We start from the raw sequence: 15028 nt of genomic DNA, 5'->3' as shown, positions 1-15028 counted from the left end.
TGGGTCTTGGAAGAAGTAGGGGACGAAAAAAAAAATCGCCATGCCATGAAGGTGTTAATGAATGTACACACACACTTCTTTTCACACGCTTTATTGATTGTTGAAGAGTTTCTTTCTGTTGGAAAACTCCAAAAGGTGTAAATAAAGTGTTACCTGGTTCCTTCTGTTCTCAAGTAGTGATGTCTCGTACAGCTGTGCATTATGTAGTACTATCCCACAAAATGCCAGATAAGCCGCAAAGTCCTAAAACACACAACAAAGGAATAAAAAATATTTAGAATTTGAAAAACATGTGACGCTGATCATTTTTACTGCCTAGAACTATTTTACCTCACTGACAATATTGACATTACATATGTGGTACATGCAGAAAAATAACACAAAAACCTGCTGGACCCTGTTAATATCTGTGTTGTTACATCTGTACATTTTCTAGAAGAAAATAAGGAAGTGCTTGACTCCCAAGAAATCAGATACCTTAAGTGCCAGGCAGATCCTACTGACTATAATATGCTGGTTCCAGGATCTCTTAATGGTGTCTACAGGAAAGATATAAATCTTGGTACCTGATGAAGAGACCTGTGTAGTCTCGAAAGCTTGCAATTTGTTACCATCTTTTCAGTTAGCCATTAAAAGGTATCAACCACTGAGGACTCTCAATTCTAAATATTAATGGTGTCTGACATTTTACCAGACAAAATATAGAAACATGAAACATGAATGAAATAATCTCACTATTATACTTATGCTCCCAATTGCTCTTTGAATATGTAAAGTATGGACCCGATTCATCAAAGCTTTCACTGCACAATTCTATTATAAAAGCTTTGAAACGTTGCAAAATCTCGGTGCGACTCCGAGTTGTGCATGAATTTTGTTACTTTTGGCGCTTTCACGCCAGTTTCTCCCAGTTCCACCAAAATGGGAGGAGCAGGGGCGTTTAGGGGTGTGACACTACAGCTCGTCTAACAGAGGTGATGGAGTGCCGGAGGGACTGGAGTGAAATTTCTGCCACAGTGCACGCAAGTGGACACCACTTGTCAGACAATGCACCTCTTCATGAATCAGGAGCGTCTGACTCCAACACATCCCCTCATCCAGACCAGTATAAACAACACACGTTTTGATGAATCGCGCCCTACGTGCCTATCCATGCTTATTGTGTACTCAATGTTTTATGTGAAATGAAATGGTCCTTCGACTAACATAAATAATCTCTAAATCGCAGAGGAAGGTGAATAGTGGCACCAGTGTTGAAACATGTAATCCTTGGTATGGATGAGTTGAGCCAGATTATAGAGCCTTTATCAGCATAAATGTCCAAATTGGAGGTGCTCAGCATATATTAACATATATCGTCCTTTCTCCTCTCTCCCTGCACCCCTCTGCACCTTACCATCTAAGATGAAAGTCATGAAATAAATGACTTTTCATTCAAGCTGCCATGGTGAGTGCCGCATTCTTTTTTCTGAATTATTTATTACATTTAAATAAAGAGGCACATAAAGAAGAAAAGTAAGCTGAATAGATTAAGAAATAACATAACATGGCCAGGATATTGGCCTCTGTTAATAGCCCATACAATAAACATATGGAAATCCATGTCTGTAAGACAGCTATTCACTTAACAAATGTCTAGGCAGCCATTGTTTAAAGCTACAGGTTCTCATTATGCAATATCAATTTAACTACCACATAAGAGAATTGAAAGTCTTGATTCAGTTCATCAAATCTCCAATTAAAATTAAGTTTTAGGTGAATTGGTAAGCAATTTGTAGCCCACAGTTGGTATCTTTGGTTAGTTGTAAAAAGATTTTGAGAAATCCTAAAATTCTGCGAACTTTAAGTTCAGTTCACATTATCATCATGGCATCCACGTTTACAGGATCCATGACAAACATAATTAATATGCTACCTTCCAGTTCTATACTGATATAAATCAGTGATAATAAACCAATAAAATGTGTTTACCTATTTTTGTCAGATATAGCCCATTAGTGACAGAGCCAATTTGGTACTTAATGACCGAGCCAATTTTTACAATTCTGACCACTGTCACTTTTGAGTGAGGTTATAGCTCTGTAACTCTTCACCGGATCCCACTGATTCTGAGACTGTTTATTTGTGACATATTGTACTTCATGATAGTGGTAAAATTTCTTCAATATGACCTGCGTTTATTTCTGAAAAAAACTGAAATTTGGCTAAAATTTAGAAAATTTTGCAATTTTCAAAATTTTAATTTTTGTGCCCTTAAATCAGAAAGTCATATCGCACAAAATAGTTAATAAATAACATTTCCCACATGTCTACTTTACATCAGCACAATTTTGGAAACATAATTTTTTTTTGTTAGGACGTTATAAGTGTTAAAAGTTGACCAGCGATTTCTCATTTTTACAACAAAATTTACAAACCATCTTTTTAGGGACCACCTCACATTTGAAGTGAGTTTAGGGCAGGGGTGTCAAACTGCATTCCTCGAGGGCTGCAAACAGGTCATGTTTTCAGGATTTCCTTGTACTGCACAGGTGATAATTTAATCACAAATAATGTGTTGGTGATTAAATTATCACCTGTGCAGTACAAGGAAATCCTGAAAACATGACCTGTTTGCAGCCCTCGAGGAATGCAGTTTGACACCCCTGGTTTAGGGCATCAATATAACCCAAAAAATATAAAAATACCCCAAAAGTGACACCATTCTAAAAAACTACACCCCTCAAGGTGTGCAAAGCCACATTTAAAATGTTTATTAACCCTTCGGGTGCTTCTCGAGAACTAAAGCAATGTGGAAGGAAAAAATGGACATTTCACTTTTTTCACAAAAAATGTATTTGGAACCAAACTTTTTTATTTTCACAAGGGTATCAGGAGAAAATGGACCACAAAATTTGTTGTGCAATTTCTCCTGAGTACGTCGATACCCCGTATTCGGGGGAATGGCACTGTTTGTGCGCATGGCAGGGCTGAAAAGGGAGGGAAGCGCCATGTCACATTTGGAGAACCTCTGATGTACCTAAACAGTGGAAACTCCCCAATTCTAACTCCAACCCTAACCCCAACACACCTTTAACCCTAATCCCAACCCTAACCACAATCCTAACCACAATACACTCCTAACCCTAATCCCAACCCTAACCATAACCCTAACCACAAACCTAACCCCAACACACCCCTAACCCTAATCCCAACCCTAACCCTAACCACAAACCTAACCCTAAAACACCCCTAACGCTACCCACTAACCCTAACTTTATCCCAACTTACTTTTTCAAGAAGTATTGTGAAATAGGTATGTGGTCTATGGCATACTTGTAATGGTTTGCAATGTTTATTTTTTATAGACACATCTTGCTTTGCAATGTGGTTTAATGAACCCCATTCCTGATCTATGTTTTTCTAGTAGAAAGTAGAGTAGAGTAGAGTCTTTAGGAGATGACTTAGGCAGTGAAATTCAGTTTGCATCAAAGTTATTTGATGTGAATTGAACATTTCTTATTATGCCCTGGGGATTCTGTGGAGCATAAGGCTCAATTAATACTCACCTCACTACTCACCTATCCCACCACCCCTGCAGCTAGGCATCCCATCCTCCTTTTGGCCTTGCCTCATCTTCTCCAGCCTGCATCACTCTCACTAGGCCTCTAACGTCACTATCTATTGTACCATCGCAGCACTTGTCATGATGTCATGACACTCTAACGGACATCACACAAGGTCTAGTCAGCACCTGAGGTGATGCACATTGTGATTTCACAAAAGGAGCTGCAATGTCAAGTCTTGTAGTCCAATCAAGGCCATACATGGCAGTGTGGGAAGCCCAAACGCAATGTGAAACAAGCCAAAGAAGATGTGTACAATGGTGGAATGGAGGGGTTCAGGTGATTGGATGGTGGGCAGCAGAACAGGTGATTGTGAGATGAGTGTTATTTCTTTTATTTTTGTAATATACGAGGAGATTTTTATTAACTGCTATAACAAATCTGCTCATCTCTAAATATAATGAATGCAGAAATCTGGGTAATTTCAAATGGTTACTTTTTCTTGCAAATGTATTGTTTTAAAACACTAGTGCACCATTTGAACTGATGCAACATACCTCTCTTTCCAGTTTTTGTACAGTTGTGAATTCACACATAGACAGGAGATTTCTTTGCATTATATACATTACCTTCTCATCTTGTTCAGTAAATGTCCCATTGCTGTCAGACTTCTTATTGATTGCCTGTGCTACTCCAACCACCTGATTAAATCATTAGACAAAGAAATATTAGAAAATGTATAACTACATGAATATGAACAGGAGGAAATAAATTACACAGAAATACATAACACTGGAAACATGAAAACTTCATGATTTACATTACAAATACATGCAAACTGTTCATCTCTGACAATTGCACTTTAATCTGCATTACATATGAATAAGCAGGTTACAAAACAACACAGAATTCAGTCTATCCCCATTCTATGTAAGGTTTATTAGCACAAAGCAATAACCAATTGTGATCAATTGCATGGGTTCAAGTGCACATGCATGTAACAGTCACGTAAGCACTGGTAAAATCTAACAGGATGAAATATGTTCCAAACATTAGCACTAACAATTGTTAAGAACGTGATACACTCACACACGGGTAACAGGAATAAGGAAGACCTATTAGTGATAGAAGCTTCACCCACATGGTACTGGTTTCTTTACAGACTAGACCAGTGTTCCCCAACTCCAGTCCTGAAGAGCCACCAACAGGTCATGTTTTGAGGATTTCCTTAGTATTGCACAGGTGATTGATTGATTGCTTGCCTGTCAAGGTGATGCAATTATCACCTGTGCAATACTAAGGAAATCCTGAAAACATGACCTGTGGCTCTCGAGGACTGGAGTTGGGGAACACTGGACTAGACAATCCCTAGCCACACAACTAACAACACAACCTCAGACTTGACTCCCTAAAAGGCTGCTGAGGAGTTTCTCATACTTCCTGTGGAACCAGAGGGGAGGCCGCCGCACACTGCTAACAAGAGGAGAGGAAAATGTGCAGATAGACACTAAGACCCAGGGTGAGAAAACTTAAAGGAAGTTCATAAAGGGGAGAGAGGGAAAACTATGAGAATCAAAAATAAATCAAGAATAAGCTCATAGAACCCTATCTGTGGTCAAAGGAAAAGGTGCTGGGAAGGTCGACAAACAGACAGCAGGAATACAAAAGATGTTTGCCTAGCAGAGAAAATCCTACAACTGAAGGGCTGGAACTTCTTAGGACAAAACCACTTAGAAGTGTACCCAGAAAGGAAGTGCAGTGAATGGTGAACATACAAAATGCAGAATATGACAGGGCAAACCAAAGCAGGAGATTAAGAAACACCTGAAGAGGAGCAGACTAAGAAAGGAAAACAAAGACGATCAAAACTGTCAGCATTTGGACAGGTAAGAAATGGCAATAGCTCAGCAGATAGGGGAAACGGGACACGCTGCAACAGGCCACCGGATCGAATCCCAAAACCGAGCCATGACAACAATACAGTGAAGTAAACACATTCTAAGGTTTAGGACAAATTCAGATGTCAGTGTACGTCCCTATACGTCTCATGATGTAAAGACTGTCTTCGGGTCTCTCGACACACACTCAACAGTCTTATATATTAGAATGGGTGTGTCACGCTCACGCCCTGACTGGTGGGCGTGAGCTCGGGGGTTTGTGGCCCCACTGTGCCACAAACCAGACTACCCTGGAAGGGGCGTGACTATGACAGCTGCTTGGGTTTTCACTGGAGCCTCTGATGGTGAGGTCAGGCTTGTGCAGCAGGCACCACTCCAGGGTGGTGTCTGGCTGTGGCTGCTGATCCCACTTGGGACACAGGAACACCAGGATTGGTGCGGGCATCAGGCAGGACTGGCAGAAGAGCACGGCTGGAACTCAGACGAGTAGGCTGGCACGGCAGAGAACACAGGGCTGGCAGAGACACGGCAGAGAACACGGGGCTGGCAGAGACACGGCAGAGAACACGGGGCTGGCAGAGACATGGCAGAGAACGGCAGGACTGGCAGGAACACTGGATTGGAAGGCACGGCAGAGAACTCAGGACTGGTTGATGTGGTGTATGAAGGAACAGGTAGGGGCCTGTTCACACTGGAGGTGCTGGTACAGAAATGTAATATGGAGGAACAGGTAGGGACCTGTTCACAGAGGAGGTGCAGATACGGAAATGTAGTATGAAAGAAGTAAGAGGGAACAGGTTGGGACCTGTTCAGACTGGAAGAGAACTGCAAGGCTGCGAATAGGAGCGGTAGAGCAGCAAGAGATAGCACAGCAATAAAAGCTAAGCAGGGTGGAGCCACAAGGAATGTGGAGAGGAGCTGCAGCAAGAGATACTGCAGAAGCTAAGCAGAGTGGAACTGCAAGGATTGCGGAGAGGAGCTGCAGCAAGAGATTAGTGCAGCAATGGGAGCGGAGCAGAGCAGAATGGGGCAGAACCGCAGGAGTGCGGAGTAGAGATCAAGCCACAAAGGTACAGAGCAGGCAGAGCCGCAAGAGTGCGGAGCGTAAGCAGACTGAGAACACAAGGAACGACACAGCAGGGAAGGAAGCCACAGACAAGGAGACCGAGATAGGACAAAGTACAGACAAGGCAAAGGAACAAGACACAAGGACAAAGACACAGGGACCAGGATATTCTGCCTCCTGGTGGGTGGACAACAAGATCAAGGCTATAGCACAGAGAAAAGCCTCCAGAGAGGGAGTAACACAGAGCAAGGCCTGGCAAACTCAAAAGCTAAACAGTAACTGAGCTAACACATTGCACAGGCCCAGACCACAGGGTGGAGCTGCACTATATACTGGAGGCCTCTTGGTAATTGGTCAGGAACAGATTAGACAGATGCACCTGATTCCTACAGTCATGGCCAAAAGTATTGACACCCCTGCAATTCTGTCAGATAATACTTATTTTCTTCCTGAAAATGATTGCAAACACAAATTATTTGGTATTATTATCTTCATTCAATTTGTCTTAAATGAAAAAACACAAAAAGAATTGTCCTAAAGCCAAATTGGATATAATCTCACACCAAACATAAAAAGGGGGTGGAAAAAAGTATTGGCACTGTTCGAAAAATCATGTGATGCTTCTCTAATTTGTGTAATTAACAGCACCTGTAACTTACCTGTGGCACCTAACAGGTGTTGGCAATAACTAAATCACTCTTGCAGCCAGTTGACATGGATTAAAGTTGACTCAACATCTTTCCTGTGTCATTGTGTATACCACATTGAGCATGGAGAAAAGAAAGAAGACCAAAATACTGTCTGAGGAATTGAGAAACCAAATTGTGAGGAAGCATGAGCAATCTCAAGGCTACAAGTCCATCTCCAAAGACCTGAATGTTCCTGTGTCTACCGTGTGCAGTGTCATCAAGAAGATTAAAGCCCATGGGACTGTGGCTAAGCTCCCTAGATGTGGACAGAAAAGAAAAATTGACAAGAGATTTCAATGCAAGATTTTGCAGATGTTGGATAAAGAACCTCGAATAACATAAAAACAAGTTCAAGCTGCCCTGCAGTCCGAGGGTACAACAGTGTCAACCCGAACTATCCGTCAGCGTCTGAATGAAAAGGGACTGTATGGTAGGAGACCCAGGAAGACCCCACTTCTTACCCCAACACATAAAAAAGCCAGGCTGGAGTTTGCCAAAAGTTACCTGAAAAAGCCTAAAACGTTTTGGAAGAATGTTCTCTGGTCAGATAAGACAAAAGTAGAGCTTTTTGGGCAAAGGCATCAACATAGAGTTTACAGGAGAAAAAAAGAGGCATTCAAAGAAAAGAACACTGTCCCTACAGTCAAACATGGCAGAGGTTCCCTGATGTTTTGGGGTTGCTTTGCTGCCTCTGGCACTGGACTGCTTCACCGTGTGCATGGCATTATGAAGTCTGAAGACTACCAACAAATTTTGCAGCATAATGTAGGGCCCAGTGTGAGAAAGCTGGGTCTCCCTCAGAGGTCATGGGTCTTCCAGCAGGACAATGACCCAAAACACACTTCAAAAAGCACTAGAAAATGGTTTGAGAGAAAGCACTGAAGATTTCTAAGGTGGCCAGCTATGAGTCCAGACCTGAATCCCGTAGAACACCTGTGGAGAGATCTAAAAATGGCAGTTTGGAGAAGGCACCCTTCAAATATCAGGGACCTGGAGCAGTTTGCCAAAGAAGAATGGTCTAAAATTCAAGCAGAGCATTGTAAGAAACTCAGTGATGGTTGCCGGAAGAGGTTGGTCGCAGTTATTTTGGCTAAAGGTTGTGCAACCAATTATTAGGCTGAGGGTGCCAATACTTTTGTCTGGCCCATTTTTGCGGTTTTGTGTGAAATGATCAATGTTTTGCTTTTTGCTTCATTCTCTTTTGTGTTTTTTCATTTAAGACAAATTAAATGAGGATAATAATACCAAAGAATTTGGGTTTGCAATCATTTTCAGGAAGAAAATGAGTATTATCTGACAGAATTGCAGGGGTGTCAATACTTTTGGCCATGACTGTATAAGAACCAGAGAGTTCAGGCGCCGCCCCCTATACACACAGCCATGAAGCATGCAGATAGCAGAGACACAGAACATGGAGCTGGCATGAAACAGAAACCACATCATGACCTGGAGCAGTGGGTAAGGTAGTGTGAAAGATGCGAGGCCATGCCGTGATGCCAGCAGAGTTGTTACAGGGTGGGTTAAGTTCATTGGGAGACCCACAGCTAGTCAATACATTTCTCGGACCTCTGGACTCAGCCTTTGATTTGGCATGTTTTGAAGTGTATGATGTGTTTATAAATCATGGCATAATTCTCACAACTTATCTGATAATCACGCGTAACATTTTAAACCACTGACAAGTGACTTGAATAAATACTAAATAAATAAATAAAAACTGATTATCTTGAGACAAAGATACTTGTCAAGGGGTGGATAAATAAAAAAAATATTAGACAGCAAGTGAATGACCAGTTCTTCAAGTTGATGTTTTGGAAGCAGAAAATTTAAGCATGAGATCAAAGAGTCTTTGACAGGGTCCAAATTGTGATGCCTAGAGAACAGGGTCAGAAAACCATAAGTTTTCAAGTGTAAGTAGTGACTCGTCCATATCAAAAGTGGTCCAAAAAGGAACAGCCTCAGGATCATTAGTGCCCAAAGCTTACTGATAAATGTTGGAAGAAAAGGCTAACACGACTGCTCTTATCAATTGAAAGAGCTACGATATCATAAATTGCTGACAAAAAAATAATGTCAGTTATAAAAAAAAAGGTGTCAGAACGAACAGTGCATCACAGTTTGGTGTGTGTTAGAATCATGTAATCACAGACCAGTCAGAGTGTTGACTCCTGTGAAGAGCCTAAAGCACAAGTTATGGCAAAGTAATCATCAGAACTAGATCATAATGGAAGAATGTGACTCAGTCTGATGAATCACATTTTCACTTATATTGACTGGACTGGATGCATGTAGGTCACTTATATAAGGAAGAGATGGCACCAGGAGTCACTATTTTCTAAATGAGACAGTGTGATGGTCTGGCAACAGTCTGCTGGAAAAACATTATAGTCCAAGTTCATCGCTTCATAACAGTATTCTTGAATTACAATGATCTCTTTATGTAGATAATTGTGTCCTACCATATGGAAAACATTTGTTCAGGAAGAATTTGCAGAACATGACAAAGTTTAAGGTGTTAACTTGGCCTCAAAATTCCCCGAATCTCAATATGATCAAGTCATGTCTTTGAAGTCATTTTGATCTTTGGTGGTAGGTGTGCACCATGGTGTGGAGCAGTTCCTTGCTGTTTGTATGTTGTTTTACAACTTAATCCAATCATACTTCAGCTTACAGTGAAATAAAAATTGAAGACTGTGGCTACCCACTCATGCAGTATTACATATTCGCCATTCCAATAGTTGACCACGTAATAGTATGAGTTTATTTAGTTATCTATCAAGAAAAAGGCATGAACCTTACCAACAAAGCACAATAAAATATATAATCTTTATTAGAAAGCACAAATGAAACAAAATAAGTATTCAAAAGACAAATATACAAAGTGAGCTAAAAACTGAATCCACACAACATGACTAAGTTGGACATCACAGACCCCTACATATATGGAAATAAACTGCATATCTCAAAATAAGTGGCACCTATGAAACTACAGGGCATGAATATAACAATGTACAGTCCTCAACATTGAAATTGGAACACCAAGACCCTGCTGCCACCTCAACACCATCGGAGCTGCTGCAACCCCCGACCTGCTGTCTCCTTCCTCATCATCCTGTAGAATGTAAGCCCGCAAGGGCAAGGTCCTCTTCTCTCTGTACCAGTCCGTCATTGTTAGTTTGTCTATTATAAGTGATATCTGTAATTTGTATGTAACCCCTTCTCATGTACAGCACCATGGAATCAACGGTGCTATATAAATAAATAATAATAATAATTAGCTGCTACAGTCACCTGTCCACGTTATGACCTTATGCCTTGTTTCCATGCTGCTGATAAAAAGAAGACATAAAGTGGAACAACGTGCACAGAAATAAAAAAAGAAGAAATTTAAAGACAAGTTTTCTAACTTACTGTTAATGTATAAAAAAAAGTTGTTGATGGCAAATGTAGAATTTGCATAAGAAAATCTTGTCTGATTAAATTTAGTTATAGAACTTAATGTGTTTTGCATGGTTTTCCAAAGCAACAGCCCTTTAAATCATCCTTACAGCCTTAAAGGTGTTAACCAGATAACATCCACTTAAGAAGTGAAGCTGTGCAAAAACACTGGCGATAATGAGCACTTCTTTAACTTATCTTTATCTCTAATTATTTCTGAATTATTTGAATGTGATTTGCTGCTACATGTGTGATAAGAGGGCGCATTTCTCATCATATTCACACATTTGATTAGCCTAATTTTTGCAACAATTTTCTCAGCAGTCTTAAGGTACCGTCACACTTAGCGACGCTGCAGCGATACCGACAACGATCCGGATCGCTGCAGCGTCGCTGTTTGGTCGCTGGAGAGCTGTCACACAGACCGCTCTCCAGCGACCAACGATGCCGGTAACCAGGGTAAACATCGGGTAACTAAGCGCAGGGCCGCGCTTAGTAACCCGATGTTTACCCTGGTTACCATCCTAAAAGTAAAAAAAACAAACACTACATACTTACCTACAGCCGTCTGTCCTCCAGCGCTGTGCTCTGCTCTCCTCCTGTACTGTCTGTGTGAGCACAGCGGCCGGAAAGCAGAGCGGTGACGTCACCGCTCTGCTTTCCGGCTGACCGATGCTCACAGCCAGTACAGGAGGAGTGCAGAGCACAGCGCTGGAGGACAGACGGCTGTAGGTAAGTATGTGGTGTTTGTTTTTTTTACTTTTAGGATGGTAACCAGGGTAAACATCGGGTTACTAAGCGCGGGCCTGCGCTTAGTAACCCGATGTTTACCCTGGTTACCAGTGAAGACATCGCTGAATCGGTGTCACACACGCCGATTCAGCGATGTCTGCGGGGAGTCCAGCGACGAAATAAAGTTCTGGACTTTCTTCCCCGACCAGCGACAGCACAGCAGGGGCCTGATCGCTGCTGCCTGTCACACTTGACGATATCGCTAGCGAGGACGCTGCAACGTCACGGATCGCTAGCGATATCGTCTAGTGTGACGGTACCTTTAAGCCTTTTCCTCAGGAGAATTTAGAACTTGCCTAATAACAATACGAGACACAGCTGCATGATAAAGTTCATCCCAGAAAAATGTGAGTTCTACAATTCGCTCTTTTGTTTTCTTCCCAGGCTAACAAGCATGCTTTGCTTGTGAATCCTTACATACACTTTTTAACTAATACAAGCAGTAGATACCAGATAAATTAATTAATAGCATGACAATTCCATGTTAAATTTGCTAAAAAAAAATATATTTTAAAGTTGGGTCTCAATAAAGTGTCTTTGCGTTATTGAGCTAAAAGAAAACTGAAGTGAAAACCAAAGTTTTGCATAGGAATTCACACATACAGTCATCATTTCTGATTTAATTCTATCTCTTAGAAATCTGAATAATAAAATAGGGATAGAATGTGTCATTGCAAAAGCTACAGCCAATGCGCTGGCTAACAACTGCAATTCTTTTTCATCACTGTTAGGCTGCCGTCACAGTTGCAGTATTTGGTCAGTATTTTACATCAGTATTTGTAAGCCAAAACCAGGAGTGGAGCAATTAGAGGAAAAGTATAATAGAAGCTCATCACCACTTCTGTATTTATCACCCACTCCTGGTTTTGGCTTACAAATACTGATGTAAAATACTGACCAAATACTGCTAGTGTGACGGCAGCCTTATTCTGATATTGAAATTCCTGACTGTTGCTTCATGTTTTCTTAGTAGATGATGATAGGTGGTTGCCAATTAATTAATCCATGTCTTTTCGTATAGTGGCTTGAACATACACGGTTCTGCACAAGACCGAGGGTGTAATCTATCCTGCACTTTACATAGGAGAATTCTCTTAATATGATCGATTGCCAAGGAGAAGTAAAAGAGAAGGAAGACAAAGATGGTACATAAGAAGCACAATGCATTTCATATACAGTGTGTCCGTAAAGTCATGGTGCACTTTTATAGTTTACATTTTGGCGCCCTTTCTTTGGCCCAATCATATCAGACCTGTTCATGAGGAGAGATAACAAGAACCAATCAAACAACACAAACTCATTTAAGCTATTGCTGAGCCCCCAGTCAGATTAACCCCTGATAAACCGAACTCTGATTAATACACTGCCAGGTCTGTGACATCATGCAACCACAAGCTTATGCTATCGTTTGGATGTGTGTAGGGCAACCAATGGAGCCCACATCGAACTGCACTGAATAGGTATGAAACTGGGAGAGTTTTTCTTTCATTTGGAGCACATTTCTATCGTTTTTTGTTGCTTTCCAGTGACTGGTCAAAAGTGCACCATGACTTTATGGACATACTGTATTTCAAAATATATCGAGTGCCTGGCTCAGTATCATTAGTATGCCCTCTAAAATATTTCTAAATGAGAGGATATTTGATTTGATAGAAAATGTAACCTCTATGATGTAGCATGTTATTAGTAAATGCAAAAATATTTCTTATGTGTAGCTATTTGATACTATTTGATATAGTTTGTTTCTGTAATGTATCTTTGTGAAAAATTTGGAAAATGTTAGAGGTGGAGGGGGCTAGATGACAAAAGTATGTGGATTCTGTTATACAGAAGAAATGAACTGTGTTCACAAGACAAGAATAACAATGGACCCTTTTCTTTTGGAGGTAGGTGGGTGGGGAGGGTTGGGTTTGTTCTTGTTTCTGTGTGTATATGAGAGGTGGAAAATGTAAGCATTGAATAAAAATAATCTAATTAAGACAAAAAGAGGAGAACCAGAAATAAGCCCTACAAGGGTTAATATAGTCAACAATAGTAGGTGTGAAAAAGCTATTTCTTTGTCTGAAACTGAAGGCAGGAGGACAGCTGAACTCACAAGGAAAATACCGTGCACAGTTATTAAAATAGTTAAAAATTTAAAAAGCTAAGCCAAGTACTTTTGGCAAGAGGTATGCTTCAGCAAATGTACTAAAATGTTATTTGTCATGTGGCTTTAAACAGTGCAGACTGTATGAAAAAAGAAGCAAGGAATAAAATAAGTTTCATAATAGGTCCTAGTTTCTTGCTATAACACAATGCATTATAAACAATTACAGGCTTTTCGGTTGTTATGGGCTCTGCAGAGTCGCAGGTTCCCTCACTCATTACGCCACTTGGGTTAATTCAGTTCAAATTTTATTTTTGTAAATAATTTTTCTTTTCCTTTTTGAGGAGATGCAGCTGTCAGCCGTAGAAGGCAGATGATAAATTAGTGGCTGGTTCCTTGAATTAAAGTCCAAATACAGAAATGTGTCAGCGGAACACTGTAGTGAAGTTGATGAAAACCTTATGGTCAAATTAAATCTTCTTAGACGTTGTGATTGTCTCTTTTTCCAAAATAAATTTTGAATGGCTGTTCCTTATTGTCGTGCACATAAAATCACATGGACTTCCTGCGCAATTACATATTTTTGCATGTGACATACTTTCTACACTTCCTGTAGCTTGTTATGTTTGCTTTAGCAAAGCTCATGCCTCATATCTGTCAGTCCTATTTGTAGATGAAGGTTGATAACACACCATAATCTGATACGGAGGCACATTAGAGGGGCCGGAACAGGATGGAACACACTGCTCTGCTCCGTTTCAGACACTATTTAGACAGCGTGGTACATGTTCATTAATCTTGGCTCATGTTCTATATAATATTTTGACTATCCCAGCTTTTAGAAAAAACAAGCTTGGAACTCTTTACAAATTAAAATCACTGGGGATAAATGTGTTGATTGGATGTAGTGAGTTCCCAAATTACATCATCCCAACTATAATAATAGGAGATAAAACATAGCTCTGCGGGGTTTCAGTTACTGCTCAGTACATAGTGAGCAATGGATGTAAGCATGCCCTGGAAAATTGACTGACAGCTGTCTCGCTGTAGTATATATCAGTGCGGAGATGGCTGTCAATCAATATTCCAGGGAAGGCATACAGTGACCGTTCACTGCATACTGAGTGGTGAGTGAAGGTGTGCCGCTATGCCTCTATGACTGAAAGCCCGAAGCTGTTAGGAGTAAAGTTAATTTCTTCCCTGGAGCCATGTTTTCAGTCGGGCAGTGTTAGAATGCTATTGAATTGTAGATTTACCCAATATCAGCAGGTGTGTAGCATTTGGGGACATCATATGTTCTCTTTTAGTTGTCCCCGAAATGGACATGGGGAGATGGACACGTTAAACAAAAATAATCATTTGCTGCACATGCATTTCTTTGGCTAAACCAATCTCTGGCTTCGCTACTTAATGGACTACTTTTGTGCCTATTTTTATGCTACACTAGATTTAGGCAAAAAAGAAATGTTAATTTTTAGAATGAGCGTCAACTATTATTAAGGTTCATGCATCAT

At 40.6% G+C, this 15028-nt stretch overlaps 1 protein-coding gene across 2 annotated transcripts in view; it reads right to left on the bottom strand.

Annotated features, from left to right (window-relative positions):
• PDE5A (phosphodiesterase 5A) overlaps positions 1-15028 on the bottom strand; it is a 518628-nt gene that overhangs the window by 319304 nt on the left and 184296 nt on the right. For both annotated transcript variants that reach the window (XM_069743739.1, XM_069743740.1), the window contains exons 4-5: positions 4175-4246; positions 154-243 (exon numbers count right to left, since the gene is read on the bottom strand). In XM_069743739.1, coding sequence (XP_069599840.1) covers positions 154-243; positions 4175-4246 — 162 coding nt within the window. The remainder of the gene's footprint in view (positions 1-153; positions 244-4174; positions 4247-15028) is intronic.

This window comes from Ranitomeya imitator, chromosome 1, assembly GCF_032444005.1.
Source record: "Ranitomeya imitator isolate aRanImi1 chromosome 1, aRanImi1.pri, whole genome shotgun sequence".
NCBI classification, from domain to species: domain Eukaryota; kingdom Metazoa; phylum Chordata; class Amphibia; order Anura; family Dendrobatidae; genus Ranitomeya; species Ranitomeya imitator.
The sequence above is the reverse complement of the archived record's forward strand: the minus strand, read 5'-3'. Positions and strand labels throughout refer to the sequence as shown.